The sequence below is a fragment of the Hemibagrus wyckioides genome, linkage group LG02 (assembly GCF_019097595.1).
Source record: "Hemibagrus wyckioides isolate EC202008001 linkage group LG02, SWU_Hwy_1.0, whole genome shotgun sequence".
NCBI lineage: Eukaryota > Metazoa > Chordata > Actinopteri > Siluriformes > Bagridae > Hemibagrus > Hemibagrus wyckioides.
In genome coordinates this window covers 11921478-11945367 of record NC_080711.1, presented here as the reverse complement: position 1 = coordinate 11945367, position 23890 = coordinate 11921478, and the positions used below count along the sequence as shown (strand labels likewise).

General features: G+C 37.9%; 2 protein-coding genes and 1 non-coding gene across 4 annotated transcripts; all 3 read left to right on the top strand.

Annotated features, from left to right (window-relative positions):
* The first annotated feature begins 6110 nt into the window (after positions 1-6110).
* On the top strand, positions 6111-16715 carry kri1 (KRI1 homolog). Of its 2 annotated transcripts, none has more exons than XM_058376025.1 (19): positions 6111-6296; positions 6723-6799; positions 6922-7027; positions 7132-7222; positions 7674-7728; positions 7815-7864; positions 7972-8059; positions 8177-8254; positions 8986-9092; positions 9585-9717; positions 9918-10013; positions 10230-10400; positions 11788-11866; positions 11952-12067; positions 12172-12343; positions 13059-13189; positions 13443-13507; positions 13604-13699; positions 14037-16715. In XM_058376025.1, exons 1-19 carry the CDS (start codon positions 6221-6223, stop codon positions 14539-14541), a joined length of 2292 nt encoding a protein of 763 aa, XP_058232008.1. In that variant the 5' UTR covers positions 6111-6220; the 3' UTR covers positions 14542-16715. The 2 variants fall into 2 exon arrangements, with proteins under 2 accessions (XP_058232008.1, XP_058232002.1); XM_058376019.1 differs by having other exon boundaries at positions 7129-7222; positions 14037-16714.
* LOC131344824 (Z30 small nucleolar RNA) lies at positions 13279-13377 on the top strand. Its single transcript, XR_009203395.1, has one exon. It is a non-coding gene; the product is annotated as a Z30 small nucleolar RNA (small nucleolar RNA).
* A 414-nt stretch (positions 16716-17129) lies between the features above and the next one.
* Positions 17130-23154, top strand: spc24 (SPC24 component of NDC80 kinetochore complex). The gene is made up of 6 exons (XM_058418505.1): positions 17130-17199; positions 17687-17886; positions 18042-18186; positions 18585-18689; positions 19431-19507; positions 21796-23154. Exons 2-6 carry the CDS (start codon positions 17712-17714, stop codon positions 21900-21902), a joined length of 609 nt encoding a protein of 202 aa, XP_058274488.1. The 5' UTR covers positions 17130-17199; positions 17687-17711; the 3' UTR covers positions 21903-23154.
* Positions 23155-23890: the final 736 nt, after the last annotated feature.

Here is a 23890-nt window from a genome sequence, read left to right as displayed (position 1 = left end):
CATTACCTTCTCACTGCGGTGCATCACAAACATTCTGACAACTGGTATCTGATTAGAAACTGAATTAATCTCTGTGGTGTGCAACTCTCCAACAACGTGACCAAAATATAACGCTCACATTCATGAGGAAAATGTTGTTAACTAGGGTATACACATTTTTTTTTAGCAGACTAACTATTTCTTAACCACCATATGGGTTACACAGGCTTTTTATCTAAAATGTTAATAAATAAGTTAATAAAATCATTTCCACAGCATTTTTGGTAAAATATAATTCATAGTTTCCTGAAGTAGAGGTAACAAAGCATTTTATAGGCAGAAAAGTTCCATGAATAAATTTGCACAATTTAGCATTGGTGACATTTTCTTTCCATGCTGGTTGCACATTTACATACATTAAAAGTACTCTTGCAAGGTGCTGTAGGTTCTACCAGTGATGGTTGGTCATGGTATTAGAAAGTAAGGCTTCAATCTAATAGCTCGACAAAGAAGCGTTTAGGGCCGAGCAATGCATTAAATCTCAAGCCCTCGCTGATAGCATACAAAAAGACACTAGTACACACAAACACAGATTGACATGTCCTACTGCCAATGTCAACAAATATCATATTTAGGTAATAGTAAAGCTGTAATTTTGTTGTTCACTAAACTTTTGGTTGGTCTTCTGTTCTTGTAATTTGTATTTTGACTGGACAACGTTTGAGTATATTTACTCTTATTTATTTATTTATTTATTTATTTATTTATTTATTTATTTATTTATTTAATTGACTAAAAGTAGATAATTTGGGGGGGGGTCAAATCATGTTTCAGCAATGCACATGACTAACACCGATCTACAATATGGACTAGAAAGAAATCAGCCCTAGCCTTACTTCTTTATTACATTCTGTGTAATTTTTATTTTGACCAGTAGGGGTGCTGTTGTGCTTGTTTCTACATAAATAATAATGTAATAAAATAATCAGCCTTAAGACATTTGTTAACAGCGACGTGGATGCCAAAAATTAAACCTCATATTGATGTCTTTTTTGGAATCTTTAAAAGAATGGCAGGTTTATGCCTGCTACGCAATTTATACCAGCCTTCCCTGAATTCTACAAATCTTCTATTCACTCACTTACCTTGCATTGTTGTCTGTTTAGATACTTTTGGACTTAAGACAACAGGAGGTTGCTGCTAGTTTTCTGAGATACATTATATGCTTGTATTTAGTCATGTCTAATGAGCAAATGGACCGTGTATATAATCCAAATTGATTCAGCAAACAGGTAAAGCTAACAGTAGAAAAACAAAACATGAAAGGTCAGTGAACAGTCTGAACAGCCGTTGTTCGAGCTGACCCTCAAATACCTTGAGTATTTATATATAGCAGAGTGTTATTTTAAGATGTGGTTATAACAATCTACAGTCTACACTAAAACTTGTGTTAAAACTCGTGTTCATGGGTAATAACAGTATTTCAAATTTAACATGAAATAAATATTACAGGACTCAACTACAGGGTTGTAAAGGCAACAGTTTTTCCTGTGAAATCTATCTATCTATCTATCTATCTATCTATCTATCTATCTATCTATCTATCTATCTATCTATCTATCTATCTATCTATCTATCTATCTATATTAGACAAGTATTTACAGTAGTAATGTGCTTGTGTTCCATAAATTAGTCAACTCATTCTCATGTGTGTTTTTTATTTATTACAATTTACTAGTTTTAGGTTTAACTAGGTTAATTCCATAAAATGTATGCTTATAGGTTAATATTACAATATATTTGGCAATGGTATGGCCATTATTTCAGAGTTAGAAACACAAGGTTAAATTAGACTGGAATGATCTGTGTCTAGTAAATACACAGTTTTGATTGGCCAGTTTTTTCACGCAGACCTGGGGTCTGTTACACAGAAATTCTTCTTGAGCAGTTGCTGGACTAAACATTTACTACACCCCTATATCAGCTGTAATGTAGAGCTTACAAGGAATTTGTATGACATCTTTTCATATCAGTCATATCAGACAATGGGGACAAAGCAAGCCAGCAAGCCATGAATGAACTTATATTGGCCTCTATCTATTGCTACACTACAATTTTACGTTCTTTATTGTCTCACTGCATATACTTACATTGACATTCAAGCCCAGCACCTCTTTTGATGAGACAGCAGGATATCCCTCACCCATGTGTGTTTTTGTCCAGTCTGATTGGACAGGCAGTCCCGCCTCCTATGGGTCAGATATCTCTGGCTCATGTTTCGGTGAGCTCCAGGAAATTCATTTAAAAAAAAATCTCCTACACAAAAAAAGTTAATAACGTCATGGGAGATTACTGTAGCTACTTGTGACAAGCAATGAGATTTTAGCAGAAATAACAGCAAATGTAAGAACACACTTTTAGACTCTAGATATAAATATATTGAAATCAATCAGTTATTTCTTTGTGCCACTGCCATACCCAAGTGTATGTATATCCTACATAAAGCCCTTAGATTTCATTCTAACTGGGAAATTCGCCGCATTGTGTTTTTTTAGGGATCTCTTCGAAAGATACTTAGTGTCCTCTTTAGTTTATGTAAGCTGTGTTTGTAAACAGACACAACTATTTGCAAAAGTATTTGATTTAAGTTATCATTGTGCTGGTTCAATTAGTTATTCCAAACTATAAAGAGAAGCTCTGTTCCCAGAAATTCAAAGTTAATAATTAAATACAACTAAAAGTTTTTAAAAAAGGGTATTTATTTCCTCTCAAAAGAAATTTTAGCCAAATAAACGCAAGACTTATTTCATATAAACTGTCTAAAATTCCAACAGTTAACAAAATGATAGCCTTAGAACATTTCATCATTTTGAACTGTACTCTGTGTTCATTCTCCATTCTGTCACATGCCTCTATAGTGAGCCAAAATCAAGCATTAGGCAACAGAGTTCTGATAACTGATGAGATTAATGGTGTGGTTAATGGTGTGAGCTGACGTCTTTCAAAGTCCCAATTTTGTACATCCAAATGCAAACATGCAAACTGAGTTTTTTGATATTTTTTGAACTACTGACCAGACTAGTGAATCCCAGCTGTTTCTGGGAATAAAAGAGAACAGCTGTGGAATAAAAAAGTTTAGGAAAAAAAACAAAAAACGTCTGGATAGACTTTGGACCCTTGACAGGTCTTTTTTTCCCCTTTTACATTACTAAAAGCATATTGAGACAAAGCTAAATCTGTGTCATATTCAACTGATATAACACACTGATCCAAGATTCGTAGCCTACTGGCTAACGGATAAAAGATTCCCACAAAGCAGACATACAATAACACGACTGTGCTACTAAATTAGTTACAGCCTTTTAAACCTATGTCTGTACACAGGACACACGGTCCCACATTCCTAGCCTTCTTCTTCATTTGTAAGTCACTTCACTTTATAGAAAAACTGCAGAACTATATCAGCTTCCAAATGTTGGTAAACCATGGGCAGGACTTTGCACTCTGAACAGATCCTCATGTTTTATATGTACCTTGGCTCATGGCCAGGCTTTTTAAATCATGAATGGAAACATTTGCATTTCCAGAAGCGGAGGATGAGTTCAGAGAAAAGAGAATCCAGAGGAAAACTCCTCCAGATGTTTGTGAACTCATGTTCACAGAGGTTTAACACTCCTCTGTTCACCTTGTTAATGACCTCCAGGTCAAAATTCTTTGTACTATTTAGAGAATATATTTAATATAATTGAGTATTCATCCCAGCAATATTCTAAAGGTACATTTCTGGCATTTAGCAGACACCCTTATCCAGAAGGACTTACAATTTATCTCATTTTTTATATAACTGAGCAATTGAGGGTTAAGGGCCTTGCTCAGGTGCCCAGCAGTGGCAGCTTGGTGGACTCACAACTTTCTGATCAGTAGTCCAATGCCCTTAACCGTAAGCCACATCCCCCTATTCCAACTAGCATCTAGACTAGCATCTGTTTTTTTCACTTATACACATTTATCTAGCGTAACTAGAGTTAAAGGTCAAAAATGCACATGTACTATAATGTTTACATGAGCGGTTTCATCCTCAATCTCAAATAATGTGCAAGTCCCTATAGCAGAGCCCCTGACTTCTCCCTCACCTGTCTGTAAGCAAAATGGGACAATTCTTCTTAGAATAAAGAAGGAGGAAAAAGGTTCTTTGAAGTCTCTTCCCCTTCCCATGGGCCAGAAACAGGGGAGCAGAGAGAGAAAGAAATAAAATATCATTGCTTTGATTGGCAATAATACACAACAACAAAGAAGAAGACTGAGGAAAAAACTGACATCCAGCCATGGACTTGGAAATAAAGATGATATCTGATTTTGCTGATATCTGTCAGCCATATAGATAGGAGGATACTTTGGGTTATAAAAAAAAAAAGATAAAGTGTTTTTCAAGGATTTGTGTGTTTTTGTGTGAGTGTCTTATCACAGACAGATAAGACAGCGTAGATTCTGACTTTCAAGTAAATCATGGACACTAAAGATTCTCTAGAGACAATTAGAAATAGTACAAAAGTAATACATAAAATGACAACTAAAAACCAGGTGAAATACACACTGGCCACTTTAATAAGAACACTTGTGCACCTGTCTATCTTTGTAATTATCCAATTAGCTAATCATGCAGATATGGGCCAAGAACTTCAGTTAATGTTCACATTAAACATCAGAATGAGGGCAGACATCTGATCATAGCATGACTGTGATTGGAAACACCTTGCTGGTGAGACTGGCTATACTGCTTCAATCTAAAACTTCCAAAACAACTGGAAAGTAGAAAAAGACAACACCTGTGCCCACTCAGACCCTGGCTAACAGGAATGGAAGTTGATGTGGTCTTACGCTGTTGATCTGCTTTAAGGTTAGATGTGTTCTATGAAGCTTTTCTGATCACCACAGTGGTATTGTATACATTTTTATATTTTACACTGCCCTATGAGTGTAGAGACATGTGCATGCTGTACAATAATGCTTGCTCTAATTATGCATGATGGAGTAAGTAGTAGTCTGAACTTACTGAACTTATTTCTGTTTTTTTTTTTTGTTTTTTGTTTTTTTTAAGTGGTAGTTTGATACAGTATAAAAGGAGGGAATCAAGCTGAAGCAAAAAGAAACGAGGCACAGATGTAGGTAATGCTGGGCTGTACCGCCACCTGGTGGGGCTTTAATGTGTGTCACCTATAAGGCATGAGCCTCGGTAAAGCAACAGGACCTGTATTTTGTGGATGCAGAGATTGGTATTTATCATGTGAGTCTTAAGCAAACAAAATATTTCCTCAATTTCCTCCTAAGGAAATAATCCTCTGGTTAATTTACCATCCTAAAAGATTATATAAGAGTTTTGTTACAAGGCATTTGACCAGTATAAAGCTGTATAGATTTTGTTGTACACACACACACACACGATCATGAGCTAATAAAAAGAAAGAAAGAAATCAGCCTACTGTGTGTGTGTGTGTGTGTGTGTGTGTGTGTGTGTGCATGTACGCCTTCCTAAAGTTTGCCACCACTTCCCCTACTTTGTGCCCTGAGTCCCAGGCATAGGCTCCAGGGTTCTTTGTGACCTTGTGTAGGTCAAGCAGCAGAGTAGATGGATGAATGGATTGATTATTACATAGATAAAATTTAAGGGAATTCTATATTTGAACATGTATTTGAACATGTAGTCTGTACAACGAATATTATTATTATTATTATTATTATTATTATTATTATTATTAACAATAATAATAATAGCAACAACAAAACAACAACAACAACAATAATAATAATAATAATAATAATAATAGCATCTTGTGGTTAAGACGAGTCGTTGACCGGAAGATCAGGGGTTCAAGCCCCAGCACCGCCAAGTTGCCACTTTTGGGCCCTTAAGCAAGGCCCTTAACCCTCTCTGCTCCAGGGGTGCTGTATCATGGCTGACCGTGCCCTCTGACCCCAACCTCCAAGGCTGGGATATGCGAAGAAAGAATTTCACAAATAAAGGCAATTTCTATTTTTCTATTTCTATCTTGATCAGCGCACGTGCACCTACAGCCCAGCACATCCATTCACTGATTGGTTGATTCTTATGCCCCAAGTCTGTATGACGCGGAGGTCACGTGGTGGTTCTTCAGCCCTCTCTGGCCATGCTTCTACTGCACAGTATAATTTGATCACGTTAGCAGTGTAAAATCCACCGGTAGAACATTTACACCAAGTGATCATGTCGGAACTGAAGATTAATAAGAAATTCGCGGAAAGATACGACAAGTATAGACAAAAGGAAGAGCTGCAGAAATGTAAGTGTTCCTCCTCGGGCTAACTTTGCTAAGAGCTAGCTTGTTGCTAACCAGAGGCTTTTGCACGTTAGCACGTTAAGTTAGCATAAAGCTGGTGGTGTTAGCCGGATAGGAAAGGAGGATTTAACCTGGAATGATGCTGAGGACAGCTTTTCCAGTGCAGTCTGTCGTATTTGTGTAGCCGTTTGTTTATTTTCTTGTTGGTTTCAATGTGTAGTCATAATGGCCTAAAGTTTAGGGACAATTAAAAAAGGGAAAAAATACATCTTGCTGCTACATTTGTATGAAGTGTTCCTTAATTCAGCTCACATCTCTACACCCACATCTACAGTCTAGTTTGCTCATTAAGCCATTAAGAGCAAATGTACAGCTTCTAAAACTTGTAAAGAAAGAAAAAGCCGTATGTTTGTTTTCTTGTCCTTGCAGTGAAGGACCGCTTTGGAGATCAGGATGATGAAGGTTCCTCTTCGTCTTCAGATTCAGAGTCGGATGAGAGTGAAGTGGTAAGAAGATCTAATAACAAATACACATCTGCCTTTAACATCTAAGCTGTTTGTGGAATTGCTTGATGACATCCAAAACATCTCAAACTCTACTAAACTGTTAAACGTAAATGTCTTTTCAGGAATTTGATCCCAAACTTGAGAAAGATTTTTACAGGACCCTGTCTCTTTTGAAAAAGAAAGACCCAAAGATTTATCAGAAGGATGCACAGTTCTACACAGAGGAGGGTAAGCAAAATAACAGATCTAGAACTAATGCAATGTGAAGCATTACTATTGTGATTTTCAGTCTCAGTTACAGTGTCTGTCCTCTTGCTTCTTACTAACAGCAGGCAGCGATGAGAAACCCTCCACTTCTAAAAAGGCAGAAAAGCCAATGTTCATCAAGGACTATGAGCGCAAAGTCATCTTGGAGAGAGGAGGGTAAGTTTATACCCTTAAGTTATACCCTCAAGTTTGAGTGATGCATATAAGATAGGTTGCACTGTCACACAGGGTGTGTGTGTGTCCCAATAAAATCTTAATTTGCCTTTTGCCCTGGCATATGGAGATCATGACTTTGGATCCTGGTGATGCCACAGCCATCTGTGAACTTGCAGTCCACGTTAAAGTTGCCTTTCATACTCTCTCTCTCCTCTTACTCACAGTGATGCTAGCCAATCATAGGTGTCACACAAGTCGCACTTCACTCCGAATATGTAATTCCCCCCATAACACAGCATGAGCAGCAGTTGATGCAAAAGATGCATTAGTCAAGCATGTGAAAGCCTTCATCCTCCCAGACTGATTGATTTTTATTACACTGATGTAGTTTTGATTACAAACTGCTTGTAGCTTGCTTGCTATGCCACTTATCCACTTTTGCTTCTTTTAGAAAATATGACGACGATGATAGTACTGATGAAGAGGCTGCCAGGGAGATGGAGGAGGTACAGGACAATATCAGTAAACCAGTATGATCTGACTCTGCTGCTGTAAATTATTGCCACTGACACAATTGTTTTTTCTCTCACAGAGAGCTGCATCTCCCAGCTACATCCAAGAGCAGAAGGAGCTGAAAGAGAGGTAGGAAGATGAGTCTATATGAGGAATATGGCTATTTGTGTATTAATGCACTTAATTATGCATTTAAACACTTTTGTTGTAACCTGTACTTGTTGCTCTGCTTTTAGCTTTCAGCAGTTTGTTCAGGATAGCGGCGATGAAGCCAGTGATGATGAAGGGCTGCTAACACGCAGGCACAAAACGCAAGAGGAGAAGGTAGCTCAGCTACAGCTGGCTTTATAGTTCACATCTTTCCATTGATGTATGAGCTCAGAAACCATGAACCGCTGTTTTGTTTGTTTGAAATGAGTTTATTTCTTCTCCTTGTTTCAGGACAAAGAGGAGGCAGACTATGTGGAGTGGCTGAAAGGACAGGCGGAACTGGAGGGAAAGGACGAGGTGCAGGATATGGTAAGTAAACCGCCGGACTAATGTAATTTGTAAGTCTAAATGGTAAATCTGGGCCTGTCCATGGTGTAGACTCACTAAAACTGGACAAAGATTGGAAAAAGGTGTTTTTTTTTTTGTTTGTTTTTTTTGGTCCCTAATCTTCCACTACCCAGATTGCATGAGTCTGTGCCCTTGATTGTGTCAGATTCTTGTTCTTATCTGTCAGGTGTGGGCTTCTGCTGTTGTAGCCCATCTTCTTCAAGGTTTAATGTTTTGTGCATATTAAAGTGCTTTTCTGCACACCGTGGTTGAAAAGAGTGATTATATGAGTTACTATAGCCTTCATGGCAGCTTGAACCAATCTGGCCATCTTCCTCTGAGCTCTCTCTCATGAACAGAACAGTCGCTCACTCAGTGTGTTTTGTGTTTTGTACTGTTCTGTGTAAACTCTAGAGAGCACTGTGTGTGAAAATCCCAAGTGATTCTGAAATCATCCCATCTGGTACAAACAACCATGCAACTATCAAAGTCACAGAGATGACAATTCTGATGTTTGATGTGATGTGATATATGGTTGGGTTTTTTTTTTTTTTTTAAACTAAGGCTTGTGACCTGTTTATCTGCATCATGATTTGCACTGCGCCGCTGCCACATGATTAACCGATCAGATAACTGCATGGATGTTTCTAATAAAGTGCGTAGTGAATGTACATGAATTAACTATGGTATAAATCCGGACTGCATTGTTGCAGAAATATCTGAGAGATTACTGGAATGACCCGCAGCTGGACGAAAAGGAGACCTTTTTGCGAGACTATATCCTCAACAAAGGATACCTGGAGGAAGATGAGGAGGAAAGGTGAGTCTTGAAGATTTCCTGTTTTAAATAGTGGCTGTCTGATTGATATTATTAAGACATGCTACAGAAAAATCCTTTACAATGGGCTTTATTGAGCGACTTTATTGATAAAGCTGTGTGTAAATGTTTTTAGGTTACACAAAATGAAAAACGCCCGATTTACAAAAGCAGATCATCTTCATTGATGGTGTGTGTGTGTGTGTATGCTGATAAATGGCAATCAAAAGAAAGTACTCCAATTGACTTGCATGTAGTTACTCCTTCAAAACTCCATAAAAGGAAAACCAAAAAGAGAGTTGAAGAAAATGAGGAGAGAACAGTGAGAGGAAAGGAAATTCTCAGAAGCAGTAGTGGAGATTATTTATTCAGAGCTACAGCATTAATGATTATTAAGCAGCCAAACTGCCTGAATTATGAATAAACTGATTTGTAATCAACTTGATAAATGTGGCCTGTTGAGGTTTATTATTGTTTGTGTGTGTCTGTGATCAGAATTCCCACATACAATGAGCTCATGCAGGAAGATGTAGAAGACTCAGAGGAGGAAGGAGAATCATTCCTGCAGAAGCAAGAGGACTTTGAGAGGCACTACAATTTCCGCTTTGAGGAACCCGGAGCTCATCAGGCAGGTTCTATTTCTTTATAGTTCAGGAGAGGTACATGCTAGTTTTAACCAACAGCATGTTTGAATAAAAAAAAAAACAACAATGCTCAAATAGTACTCAGTAATTCTTCTGTCCATCCATTTATGATGTGTGTGTTTCATTTGTAATGAAAGTAAAAAATTATCCACTATTTAAAGAAAGTAATTGATAATCCACCCAGGTCAAGACGTACCCCCGCAACATTGCCACCTCCGTCCGAAGCAAAGATGACAGGAGAAAGAAAAAGAGGGAGGATGTGAAGGAAAGAAAGAAAAAAGTAAGTCTGTGGCTGAAATATTGTTTAAGCATCGCTTGAGATTTTTATTACTTATATACACCTAAGTTTATAAGGCTGGATGAATGACATCACAAACCTTTAAACTTCAAAACGCTGAATCGGCAGAATTGGAAAGATCCTGAAAGTAAAAAATCCAGAGAGATTATTGTGTCCGTTATTTGTCTCACCGTCTGACTTGTGTGTTGAATTGAGTAGGAGAAAGAACAGAAGCAGCAGCAACTAAAGGAGCTGAAGAATCTGAAGAGAGTAGAGATCATGGACAAGCTGAAGAAACTGAAGGAGCTGACCGGAAACAAGGAGCTGGCCTTCAGCGAGGTGGACCTGGAAGGCGACTTTGACCCTCAGCACCATGACCAGCTTATGCAGGTGAGCCTGCCAAAGGATTGATACATGGGTTTAAGGCATGTCATGGTACAAATTATTTTTTATTTTACTTCATTTGATTTCATTTTTTGCATTCCGGGTTCAGGTTTCATGTACAAAAATCCATTAAAATATATCTTGCTAAATTCATATAAGCCCAAATACTAATCTGAACTGGATTGGATTTAGCATAATTTCCTAATCTAATCCATCAACTACTGGTTCATTATTTTCATTTAACTTATTCATCATTAGTAGCTGCTTTATCCTGGTCATGCTTGCATTGTATCTGGATCCTATCCCAGGAGCACTGGGCATAAGGCAGGAGAATAATTTTCTTCTAATCCTTTTGTTTATTTCAGTTTCATTTGACATTTTTTAGTTAATAAAGGCATGTAATGATTGACCATTTCTTCATCTGATGAGCTGTCATTCAAAGAAATTATTCCATTCTTGTGAAATGCCTTGAAACGTGGAGCGTTATTCAATATGTTGAGGTGATGTCCACTGTAACAGGAAGTCAAGACATGTCGAGACACATTTTTCAATAGGAAATCATGTCATGTTTATCTTACTCAAGCTTTACTTGACAGTTAGTATTACTGACGCAAACCAAAGCAATAATGATATGTTGAACGATATGTTGAACTCAGATTGTTTTCCTCAACCTCCTTCAACCGTTCTTCAAAGTGAATCAATTCAAGGCAGTTGGAAAACTGAATAAAACACCCACATTCAAACAGCCAGAGACACAATACACACTGATATGGTTTCTCTCGCTCAACAACAGAAACTTCAGCAAGGCGATTTATATAATATTGGGGGCGGGACGCATCAGATTCCTGAGAGCATTTGATTGGACAAAAAATCCGATGATGCTGGAGTGCAGAATTTTGTCATTAAAAATGTTGATCCGTATTGGTGGTAGAGAGAGACAATATATTTTGAATGCATATATCTACTACTAAGATCTACTAAGAGCAAATCTTGTCATTGTTTTGGAGCACAGATTCATACGTATTCATAATGAAAGCCACCAACAGGATGTTCACAACAATACCAATGGGGAAATAAAAGTAGTATCTGAGCATCATATTACTAGTAAATGGCATGTATTTAAAATGAAAATGTATAGTTTATATCCTGAATTTATATATTCCTGTAAAACTGCTTTGTGACAATATCCATCGGTTAAACTGGTATAACAAAAACATTTAATTGAATAAAACAAATGCGGGATCAGACCCTCCATAATTAGCATACTACGTCTTTTTTTTTTTTTTTTTTTTTAAATAATTTTTCTTTTTTTTTTAATTATAAAATATAAAAAATATATAATTTTGTATTTTTATAAGTAGTAATAATTTTTTTTTTTTTTTTACTATTATAGAAATTCTTTGGTGATGAATACTACAAAGAGGATGATGAGGAGAAACCCCAGTTTGAGGATGATGATGATGAGTTGGAAGGTAAGTTCTTGTCTCTAAATGACTTCTGTTCGGGAGAGCTGCAGTTCTCACGCTACTAGGCATTAAACTTTTTTTTTTTCCTCAGGACATTGGAATTGGGACACATGGACAGGTGAAGAGGAGGAAGACTATGAAGAGGAGGAAGAGCATGAAGGTGAAGGGGAGAGCTTCGAGCCAAACTGTGAAGATCCTGACTTCATTGTAGGAACACTACTCTACTTTTGTATTTACTAATTTATTATTGTTTTTAGTGAGTCTTTTTTTTTTTTTAATTGAGTTAAAATTCATATCTCTTACTGTGACAGATGGATGCAGATTATGACCCCAGTCAGCAGGCTGTGTCTAAGAAGAAAAAAAAGAAACAGAAGGAGTTGATGAAGAAAAAGATTGGAGATGATATCCCACTCATGGGCAAAAAGAGAAAGAAGTCTCACTTTGCTGAAATCATCACACAAAACAAACCAGTGTTTGATCCACGTAAGATGTGTTTTGTCACTGAGTGTGTGTACCTGCAAGAAATCGGAATTTTCCTCCTTTTCGCCCCGAGTGCCTTAGGGTAGACTCCCTGCAACTCTGTGTAGCATAAGCAATACAAAAAATTTGTACCAAAAACACGTAGGTGTTAGTAATAACATTTCCTATTCACATCCATTCTGGCTGCATTTTTAGAGATTTTCTAATTCATTACATTGCAGTCTCAGCTTCATGACAGAAATATTCTTACAGAAGTCTACTTTGTCTTTCCCCTGTTCACACAGAGTCGATCAGATTTCTCACACACATCATCAGTTAATAGTGGTTTCGTCAAAGTATTAGATTTCTGTTTGTAACATTCACACTAGCAATGAAGAGGAACTCTAGTAGGTGAAGAATGAAATATGATGAAGGATGCTGATGTTGGAAAATAATCAGTGATGGAGTGGTGTGAAAGAGCCTGATATGAAGCTGATTTACTGTCAGTGAATTTGGTTCATGTAATCACTCGTGTTACAGCAGATTTTCAGTCATTCCCTTAATAGCCCCTCTCTCTCTCTCTCTCTCGGTCAATAAGGAAACAATAACTGCAGCTTTTCATTAAAAAAAATTCCAAACATTTTAGCATTGTTGCCATGGACAAGAGATAAGATTTATAAATATAGAGAATTTAGGCTGCTGTATAATTCTGAACACATTTTTATTCTTTATATTACAGAGGAGAAATCATTTGAACAATACCTCGATGAATACTACAAACTAGACTACGAGGACATCGTAGATGACCTGCCCTGCAGATTCCGCTACCGACAGGTCGTCCCTAATGACTTTGGCCTGACAACTGAAGAGGTGACGAAACATTTCTGAACTAGATCCGTACAGTACACAAAACCCTGAGCATCTGAGCACAACTATAGGCTCGAACAGATAAAGCCCTTTTGCGCTGATGAGCTGTGATTGTGTTCCGACCTGGTATTGTTGTTCCTCCAGGAATAACTCTGACCAGGGCCTGAGGACTTAATCTTCTCTCTGAGCACATGTCTGAATGATAGAAATTTGATGATCTCATTATGGGATTTTGCTAATCTTTTCTGTTTTCTAGATCCTGGGAGCAGATGAAAAAGAATTGAATCACTGGTGCTCGCTGAAGAAAACTTGCATGTACAGGTAAAGGTTTTACACCGGTGTGCAGTACGAGAGTGTAGGAAACGCTTTGAACGCATAGACCCCGTTATTAAACGTTTCTCTGGACCTCTGTTGCAGGTCTGAGAGGCAGGAGCTCTGTGACGTGAAGAATTATCAAATCAAAGCCAAAAACATCCAGAAGAAGAAACGAGTGTTGGCTTCTCTGTATGCTGAGTGAGTATTCAAACTGATGAGGATTTATATTGTGCATGCTGAGATGCTTTGCTCTTCATCAGGGTTGTAAACAGTTATGATATGAGTTACTGTATCCTTTCTAGTGAAAATTGCATGCTGTTCTTTTAAAGCATCCTGTTCCATTCTAAAGAGAACAACCAATGAATATTCATTTTTTATGCTGAATGAAAATAAATACTTAATCTATAAAGGCAGATCAAGTCTCCATAGAAAAAGAGACACAGTGACGTAATAGTAAATTGTTACTGAAAGCTTTTAGAACTACTTTTTATAATTATTCAAATAATCATACTTAATTCTGTCTTACACAATGCAGGAATGATGAGCAACTTGGGGAGTCGATTGCTAAGGTAAAAGTGGGTAAGAAGAGGAGGGATCGCATAAAGAAGACAGAGCTGGAGAGAGAGAAGATATCTGAGGAGGAGGAGGAGGAACAGGAAGTAGAGTGTGATCAGAAAGTATCAGCATCAAGCTCAGCGGAGAATCTAGCAGCTCAGGCTCTCGGAGACACAGCTGTGGAGGAAGAGGATGAGGCAGAGTTCCTGGTGCCTAAGAAAAAGAGGAAAGTAGAAAAGATCACACAAGCCCCGAGAACTGAAAAGCCTAAATGGCCAAAGAAGAATGTCCGCCGCCCAGGTGGACGAGTGCTGTCTGGGGCTTTGAAGGTGAAGATGGGAGGCCGGGAGTTCAGCAGACAGAGACTGAGAGCCTATGGCCTGAATCCCAAGAGGCTGCATTTCAGGGAATTCTACAGGCAGAAAAGAAAAGAAAGAGAACAGAAAGAAAAGCAGGAAAAGCTGAAAAACAAAGGGAAAGAGTGATGCAGTCCTAAATCTTAGACTGTAACAAGGGAACAATTTATTGTCTTGGATCATCATCCGCCATCAGATGGAGCACTTGCTTAACATGTTAGGCAAGGAAGCATCATTGTACAGGATTTTACAAGAAGCAAGGCTATAAAATAAGGATAGCATCCATTAGCTTTGTGTCCTTTTGTTTTAATATATTAAAATACATTTTTTTTTATGTAACAACTTATCAGTTTGATTGTATACAATGGTTATTGCATCATCATAAATCATATACATAAAACTAACTAAACATCACGTTTAAAACACAAACAGAATAATGGTGTGAAAGTGAATGTGGGAGAAAGTGTGTATGAAAGTGTAGGTGGTTACATAATGTTCACAGGCATATCTCTCACACACTCATATTTGGTGTAAGTTGTAATTAACCACTGGTTCCGTTTTGACATTATCAGAGTAGTAGTATCTGGTATGTGTTGGTGGAATGATTCATATTTTCTTGACTTTTCTTTTTGACCCATGCTCCTCAAATGTCAAAGTGATAATAATGCTTAATAAGCTTAATAATGGCTTACTGATCAGAAGGTTGTGAGTTCAAATCCCATCACTGCCAAGCTGGTTATCTGCAAAGGGTTGTTGTGGGTGCAGGTTTTCATTTAAATCAAGCAGGAGCCACCCCTTATTCCACCTGTTTAATCGCTTTATCTTAGCTTTCAGTAGACTCAGGTGTTGCATCTGCTTGGTTGGAATGAACACCTGCACCCACACCGGTGCTTTCCATATAAGATTGGACACCCCTGATCTAGAAGCTACATTTGTATACAGAAGAACCTGGTTATTTTAAAACTGAATATGTGCACCAATTTTTCTGTTAAAAAAATATCAAAATGAGCATCAGATCAACTCAGAAATGCCCAATGGAAACCATGGAGACAAGTGATTTAATGGCAGATATTTTAAACAGACTGCAGGCAAACTTTTGGTCTGACTACAATATACAAATACATAGAATTTCCACTAATTACTGTAGTTAAGGCTTCTTTTTGCAGATTTTACAAACTGCTTTTTATGTCCGTAGCAACTAACCATTGTTGTCAGATCTTCAGGATCCTCTGTGTTCTTGACAGTAGCTGGATTAGGTTCAGTAAAGTGATGGTGTGAGAGTGTGAGTGGGTATGAAGCCCTGTGGTGGACAGACCTCCTATTCAGATCCACTTCAGCCCAGAATAGGAAAACAAATTAATAAAATTGAATGAAACAATAATTGTTTTCCTGAATACAGATAGATGGCAGGATGATTGTTTTTTAATTGTGTGCAGCGCCTTTGTCAAAGTTAACAGAATTTCTAATTCTAATCAAACAAGAGAAATCCACCATTCCCCATTTGTTTGCATTCTTTAAAGTGTTCATTTTGCCATTTACATTATATTGCCAAACGTTTTGGGACACCCCTCCGACTCATTGAATTCAGGGGTTGGGCTTGGCCCCTTAGATCCAGTGAAAGGAACTCTTAATGCTTCAGCATAACAAGACATTTTAGATAATTTCATGCTCCCAACTTTGTGGGAACAGTTTGGGGATGACCCCTTCCTGTTCCAACATGACTGCACACCAGTGCACAAAGCAAGGTCCATAAAGACATGGATGAGTGAGTTTGGTGTTGAGGAACTTCACAGAGTCCTGACCTCAACCCGATAGAACACCTTAGGGATGAATTAGAGTGGAGACTGCGAGCCAGGCCTTCTCGTCCAACATCATTGCCTGACCTCACAAATGTGCGTCTAGTGTAATGGTCAAAAATTCCCATAAACACACTCCTAAACCTTGTGGAACGCCTTCCCAAAAGAGCTGAAGCTGTTATAGCTTCATGTGCATGTCTAAAAGGCAGATGTCCCAGTTTTGGCCTGGCTCGCAGTCTCCTCTCTAATTCATCCCAAAGGTGTTGAGGTCACTCTGTGCAGGTCAGTCAAGTTCCTCCACACCAAACTCTCTCATCTATGTCTTTATAGACCTGGCTTTGTGCACTGGTGTACAGTCATGTTGGAGCAGGAAGGGGTCATCCCCAAACTGTGCCCACAACGTTGGGAGCATGAAATGTCTTGGTATGCTGAAAAACAACACCTGAATTCAGTGACCTGGAGGGGTGTCCCAAAACATTTGGCAATATAGTGTATTAGTGCAAGAATGCTATTATTTAGGAAAAATAAGTTGTTTTAAATTTTCTTTTCATTAAATTATGTAAAACAAAAAAATGATTCGTTTTCCTTTTTATTTATTTCATGTGTGTAATGTTTATTTCATGCAGTATTGTTTACAGTATATCTTTATCTCTAGCAAAACCTCAATGCCGCTATAATACAATAATACTACTGCAGGGGTCCTGCAGCTGTAAAGAAGGGCGACGCCAACAGTTTTGAGGCGTCCAAGTCAATTGCCTGATTACAAAAGTAAAACGAATATGACATTACCTTAAAACAAGTCCTACTTTTCTTCACAAATCGTTCTTCATATAAAACATATTGTAAATTTTAATTATTTACATCAACAAAAAAAAATCAGCCGCGATAATATGTGTATGTGTGATATATATTTGGTTAAGCCACCGTTCAGGCGCGAGCGCGTAAAGCGCGGCAATGAGCGACTCGGTTTGAAAACAAAACGGCAGTTCAGGTTGGTGTGAAGACTGTGGCGAAAAATAGGAAAGTTGACTTATTAAAACACAACTAATTATACCTGTATATAGTAATATGGCATCGTTATTAAGCTTTCTTGAAATCTAGCGAACAAAAATCTGATAATTAATCTAGAAGTATCGTAGTTTCTGAATACTAACTTGAGAGTCACGTTAAAAACCCGTCCGTGTTTTCTCTTTATCAGAGCTGAATAATCAGATTGAAGGGAAAAGTCAAAATCATCAGCTATTTAAGTCGATATGAAGAGAAATAAACGTGAACCTTACTTGTGCATGTCCCTTGGTGTTAAACATAACAGTATTCACCATTTTCCTGTGATGTTCAGTGTCATGTATAAGAAATCCTCTGTAGAAAGCTCCAGAAAGCCATAGCAGTTATATGATGCAGATGGTCTGAGCAGACACTCGACCCATCTAAGCCATCTAGCTTTGGACCTTGTTTGTCTTTCTTTTCTCACATTGCAGGAAATTGTAATACGGCTGGACAAGGATGTCACAGAACGATGCATTGCATTATTCTGACCTGGAGAATACAGGGAAGGCTCTTATCGAGCTCATTGAGAGCAGTAAAGCCGAAGACGCCCTGAGGGCAGCACGGAAGAAACAGCAGGCACTTTTTGACCACCACACAGAGGCTAAAAAAACGGTCACTGAGCTGTTAAACAGTAAGTGATTACCAGCTACACTGATCCACGTATGTGCGTCTGGCTGTAAAAATCATGCTGTGACTTCACCTTGTGTGTATCTTGCGTTCAGATGAAACGCTAAAGACATGGGGAATGGGTGAAATTGAATGTGTCCCCTCCCTCTGCACACACAGGCTTGGTGCACTCTGAAGAGGTTGTTGGACAGAAGCTTTTGGATCTGGAGGGTCAGAAGAGCCAGATGATGCGAGAGCTGGAGAAAGTGGAGCAGGAGGTGCAGCAGAGCCTGGCACAGAGCCACACTTTGGACTCGGAGATACAGTATCCTTCAGACGCCTGCTCTTTCTGCACAGACAACACCATGTTTGCTGTGATGTCATTTGTGCACACCAAAAACAACGAGCAATGTATACTAGTAATAATCTACGTTTCATATCTTATTAGAGTGTTTCAAACTGTTGTAACATATAAATTATAAGCTTGCTTTAAGGACAATATTAAATGTAAAAGTGAATGAATACAAAAAAGTGGCATGATGTTCTTGTAAATGTCGCAAATTGCTGTGGTATAAACGGAATAAAAGATTTCAGGATGCGCAGCTATAGGAAAATAAACCGTCGGCTGTTAGACATTATTTTTCTACAACACAGTGTTTATTTCTTGTGTAAGGAGATTCCCTTTCTATGCTTTGGTTTTGTTTCTTTGACTTCCCGTGTCAGATTCCTACAGAGAGAGCTGGAGAGACTCAAAGACGGTGAGAAGGAAATTCAGGCTTTGCAGCAGGAAGTAGATGAAGACACAACTGAAGTAATTCCATCAGCTATGTAAGTAAACCCAGCTGATAGCCTCCAACACACGGTCATTTAGAGTTTTACATGGCACAGAATTGAGCTGTAGGTCAGTCCCCTTACATTAAAAAAATATTAAATTGACTTTGATAAGTTAGCAAATAACTTTAACACAACAAGAGAACAATCAATAAAAAGGAACAGCATGAAACAGTGAAAAGTATTGAAAGTGCACAAGTTGTTTTCATCTTTCTCAAGTTCTGCCCCACCACCCCATTGCTGTGCTCCCTGCACTGGTTTCCTGTTGCTGCCCACATCCGACTTAAAAGATGCCTCTCTCTATACTGGCACTTATGCGGTAAAATGAACTTCCCCTACATATCTGAACAGTGGAATTACTGGCAGTCTTCAGTACTGGCATATATATTGGGGGGAAATCACGTGTTTGTTTCATACTATATTACCTCCCCAACAGTTATTTCAGACTAATGGTACTCTTAGTCCCTGACCTACTGAACCAGTATCAGGATATTTTTATTGATATAGAGACTTCAACACTTCTATAAGTCTGTCTGTATAAAAGCGTCTGCCAAATGCCATAACTGTAAATGTATCAAAGGTGCCAATGTAAATACTGCTGCAGTGGAACCTCGGCATATGAATGCTCTCCCTTATTTAAAATTTGCATGAAATTTGCATCGGCATACGAACGAACCGAACCAAACGCCAGTATAAATGTACTTTAGTTACACTAACCATGTTGCTTATGTGTTGCAGATATTTAGCACAGCTCTACTGTAAGGTTACAAGAATTAAATTGGAGCTGGGTACAGAACCTCACATAGTCCGTGGAGGTAAGCAACTCTGTCTACATTGTGCTGTTCCCTTTCATCTTCCATCAGGAATACTCTGTACACAGTAATACTCTCATTAATAGTATAGTATAAGTAATCCTACACCGATCAGGCATAACATTATGAGCAGTGACAGGTGAAGTGAATAACACTGATTATCTCCTCATCATGGCACCTGTTAGTGGGTGGGATATATTAGGCAGCAAGTGAACATTTTGTGCTCAAAGTTGATTTGAGTGAGTTTGACAAGGGCCAAATTGTGATGGCTAGACGACTGGATCAGAGCATCTCCAAAACTGCAGCTCTTGTGGGGTGTTCCCGGTCTTCAGTGGTCAGTATCCATCAAAAGTGGTCCAAGGAAGGAACAGTGGTGAACCGGCGACAGAGTCATTGGTGGCCAAGGCACACTGATGCACATGGGGAGCGAAGGCTGGACCGTGTGATCCGATCCAACAGACAAGCTACTGTTGCTCAAATTGCTGAAGAAGTTAATGCTGGTTCAGATAGAATGGTGTCAGAATACACAGTGCATGACGGGTCAGGGCTGTTTTGGCAGCGAAAGGGGAATCAACATGATATTAGGCAGGTAGTCATAATGTTATGCCTGATTGGTGTATATGTGGTATTTCTACATGAATGGTAGTTAGAAAAAGCCTTTTCTGGCACATATGAAAGTTACATTGCTGTTGCTCATGTTTGGTCATGTTATATGAAGATCATACCATTCAACATATTGTGGTGAATATTTCAGACATTGCATGGAGTTGCTGGCTATGACTTTGTAGAATAGGCTCCATACTGTGAGACTGGTCTGTCTCCTATTATGTAAATTAGACTAGGAAGGTGAAGGTTACCATATGTTTTCTCTGAAGTTGATCACTGTATTTTCTGAGTATCTTATTTAAAAAAAAATTAGCTACCAGAGATACCAGAATGCTGTAATTGTCTTGTAACTGTCTTAAAAATGGACTTACAGTGTTACTTCATCATTACATTTGTTTAATAAGAAAATATGTTGTTTATTTAGGCAATAGGCTTTTGACCATTTTATGGATTCAGAGGTTAACTCCTTTTTGCAGGGAAAAATGTAATGCAATGCTGATGATCTGGCTTGGGTGATTTAGACCTGTGGCTTATGTTACATGAATGCTTGCACCTATTATATAATATAATAATTTCTTTATTATTTTGGTGAATTGACTGAGAATTGCAAAAATACTTTTTTTTTAGTTATTAAACACTTTCTGTTAGGTGTCATTACTCCAGCTGATTCTTAACATTGCCATATTAGCTGTTTTCATTCTCATCTCTTTCACAAGAGGGCGCTGTGAATTCAGATAAAGGCTTGTAAGCACCAGTCCAGCTGTCCCAATCTACCCCAATTTTAATGCTCAAATCTTTTTAAAGGAGTAAGAGCTCAGATTAAATACTGAAAAAGCAGAAGTACATATTTCTTTACCTTTAGGCTTTATGGTGCCGGTCCCTCTAAGTCAGTGGAACAGTGTGAAGTTATTGCAAAGCTTCTGCAAATATCCAGTATCCATTTTAATCTCTTTTTATATAGTTACTCATGAAGCACAATTGATGTTGTATATCTGCATCATAAAATGAAGTAATGCAATTCATACTTCAGCTTTGTATAATTATAGAATCTGGTTTGAAGGTGATTTTCTCAAACAGCAGCTGGTAAACAGTATACCTGAATGGAATTCCACTCAAAATTTATTAATGTGCCCCTTCTAATATAGTGTTTTTTTTTTTTTTTTTTATAGTAACAGCTCATTTACAGAGACTTGTAAGCCATCAGTGCTTTGTAATAAGCAGTAAGATTTCAGTCACAGGAAAGTCCTCAGGATAGAGGACTTTGTACTTTCCACTTTCTTAGTAACACGACAAGCTGCATGCTTTTTCTGTCTGATTAACTTCAAAAGCGCAAAAGGGCAGCCTGGTGATGGGACCGCTGCTTATAGGTGCTGTGATGCAAGTAACAGTAGCTAGCAGGTTTTATAACATGTTTTGCTGACATTCTTCATTCAGTGAAGCTTTGAATGTATAAAATGTCATATTTTAATAAATAAAAATCTTTGGCACTGGTAAATTGCTGTGGAACAATAGCAATAAATGACTTTCTGTTCTGCTGTTGGAATATAATCATCTTTCGGGTAGTGACTTTGCATCTGATCACATTACACCAGCTTGTCATTGATTATTTTCTAATAAAGGTGCATGTTTTGCTCCTTGCTTATAATAATCATTTGAATAATAATGTAATGTTTTTGTTTCCCCAGTTCACTATGGTCCAGATCTGGCAACCCCTATTAACATAGACACATCAAGGTGCTCCCCTTGTCAGGTCACTGATGAGCTCTGGAGCCTCGTCAGCACGGACTGGTAGAGCTCTTTCTGTGCCATGTTTGAGTTCATTTTAATCTTCCCTTTTCTTTTTTTTGTTTCCTTGTATTTTTATTTTTTATTAATAAATATATCCTACGGAATGAAGTGAAATCTAGTGTACTACATGCTTACTAAGGATGCAAAGTATATATCATTTTATACTGATTTATACTGATACTTCCACCATTTTGGGGAAGGAAATCTTGCCCAAAGCATGAAAATAAATCACGTTATATTTTCCATATATTTTATACTGTTTAAAAATTTCAAGTACATTGTATTGTTTGTTTGTTTTTTTGTTGTTGTTTTTTTGTTGTTGTTTTTTGACAGAATAACTCATTTGAGTGCATCTTTGAGTTTATTCTTTCAGTTTATGTTTTATTTTTTCAGAATGGTAGAATATTTCAAAGTCAGGAGTGTTAAGTAAGTAAGTAGTAAAACGACAGGGCATGATGTTATTGGAAAATAATCAGTGACGGCCTGGCAGATGCTTAACCACTGATACTAAAATTTTCCAATAACAGAATGTCACAGTGTTTTATTCTTCATACACAACAGAGGACACTTCATAATTTTAATGCTGTTTAACACCCATGAGACAAGTTAGATCCTGTTCCCTTACCAGCTTTATCTTTTCTGCTTTTAAAGTTAATAATACAAAATCATCACAGCTTGTCATGTCACGATGATATAATCATATCAGGTTCAGATGTAGTGCTGAGATTTTAACCTGGAACAATAACAGTCCGTCAGCTTCAAATCTTCATCGAGCCGCAACCATGTGGTGAGAAAGTAACCACTGAATAGGCGAGAGGATGATTTAACACTCTAACGCCCATCTTGTTTCAACCCGTACTTCATGTTGTATCGTGTACCTGACACCTGACTAACACACGAAGCTTCCGACAGCGTGTCTGAAATGTCAGGAAACAATGGGAATATATTCAGCAAATATGTCTCTTCGAATATTTTGCATAAAAACATGACACAGAAAAGAGTTTAAGGGTGAATGTCTATATGGTGTAGGGCATATTGTAATGAATAAAAAATTATTTTTGTGTGTGGGGGTGGGGGGGGATTGGCAGACATCCTGTAGTATGATCTTGGTCTGCACCATGTGTGTATTGGTTGGTTTATTTGGTTTTTTTTGTAGTTGTTGGTGTTTTGTTTTGTATGTCATCTGAACATGATACCAGTAGCGTTACTGGAAGTGACTGGTGTCAAGTTACATTGAACAAGTGTAAAGTAACAGAGTACTTGCCCTGCGTGTTTTTCTTTGCTCTGCCTCACCTGATACAGGTGTGTTTAACACTCAGATTAAGAACCAGTTGGGGAGAAGTTCATTGTCCTCCTTCAGTGTTTTGGTTTCTTCCTGTACATCCCGTTAATGGAATTTTCTCAGTGGTGCTGATTTTCAACTCTTAAGATCTAAAAGAGATCTTTTATCCCATTAAATATGTTGTACTTTTTTTTTTTTTTTCCTCAGTTAATTTTGTTCCTAGTTTTCACCTTGTGAAAGGTTATCGTAGAAATTTTCTCATGGTCATAATTTTTATTTGCGTGACTGTTTACTGTTTGCTGCTCATCGTCACTTATCAAATGAGTCAGGGTGCGGATGCACAGTTTCTGTGGTGAGGTGAATGAGTGTTGAACATTTACGCTTCAGGCAGATTGTACCCTGGCACGAGTCAGTGACCTTGTTTTGAAATTTCCTGCCAAGGCAGTGGCAGCATTGGTGCACGTCTTGCATTGAGGTTAGACCACATTGACACTAGGTGCAAGCTTAGTGACGTTCTGAATAATGTTTTGGCATAATTCTCTTATTAAAATAAGCTAATTTATAGCCAAGTTCACATGAAGCCAATTAGTGACATTAAAAAGCAAGGAATAATTGGAAAACTGTGTGCTGAATTCCATTCGCAAATCATTTATTAATATATTTCTTGACACAGTTTGCAATTTATAGTTTATTAATTCTAATAATAGTCT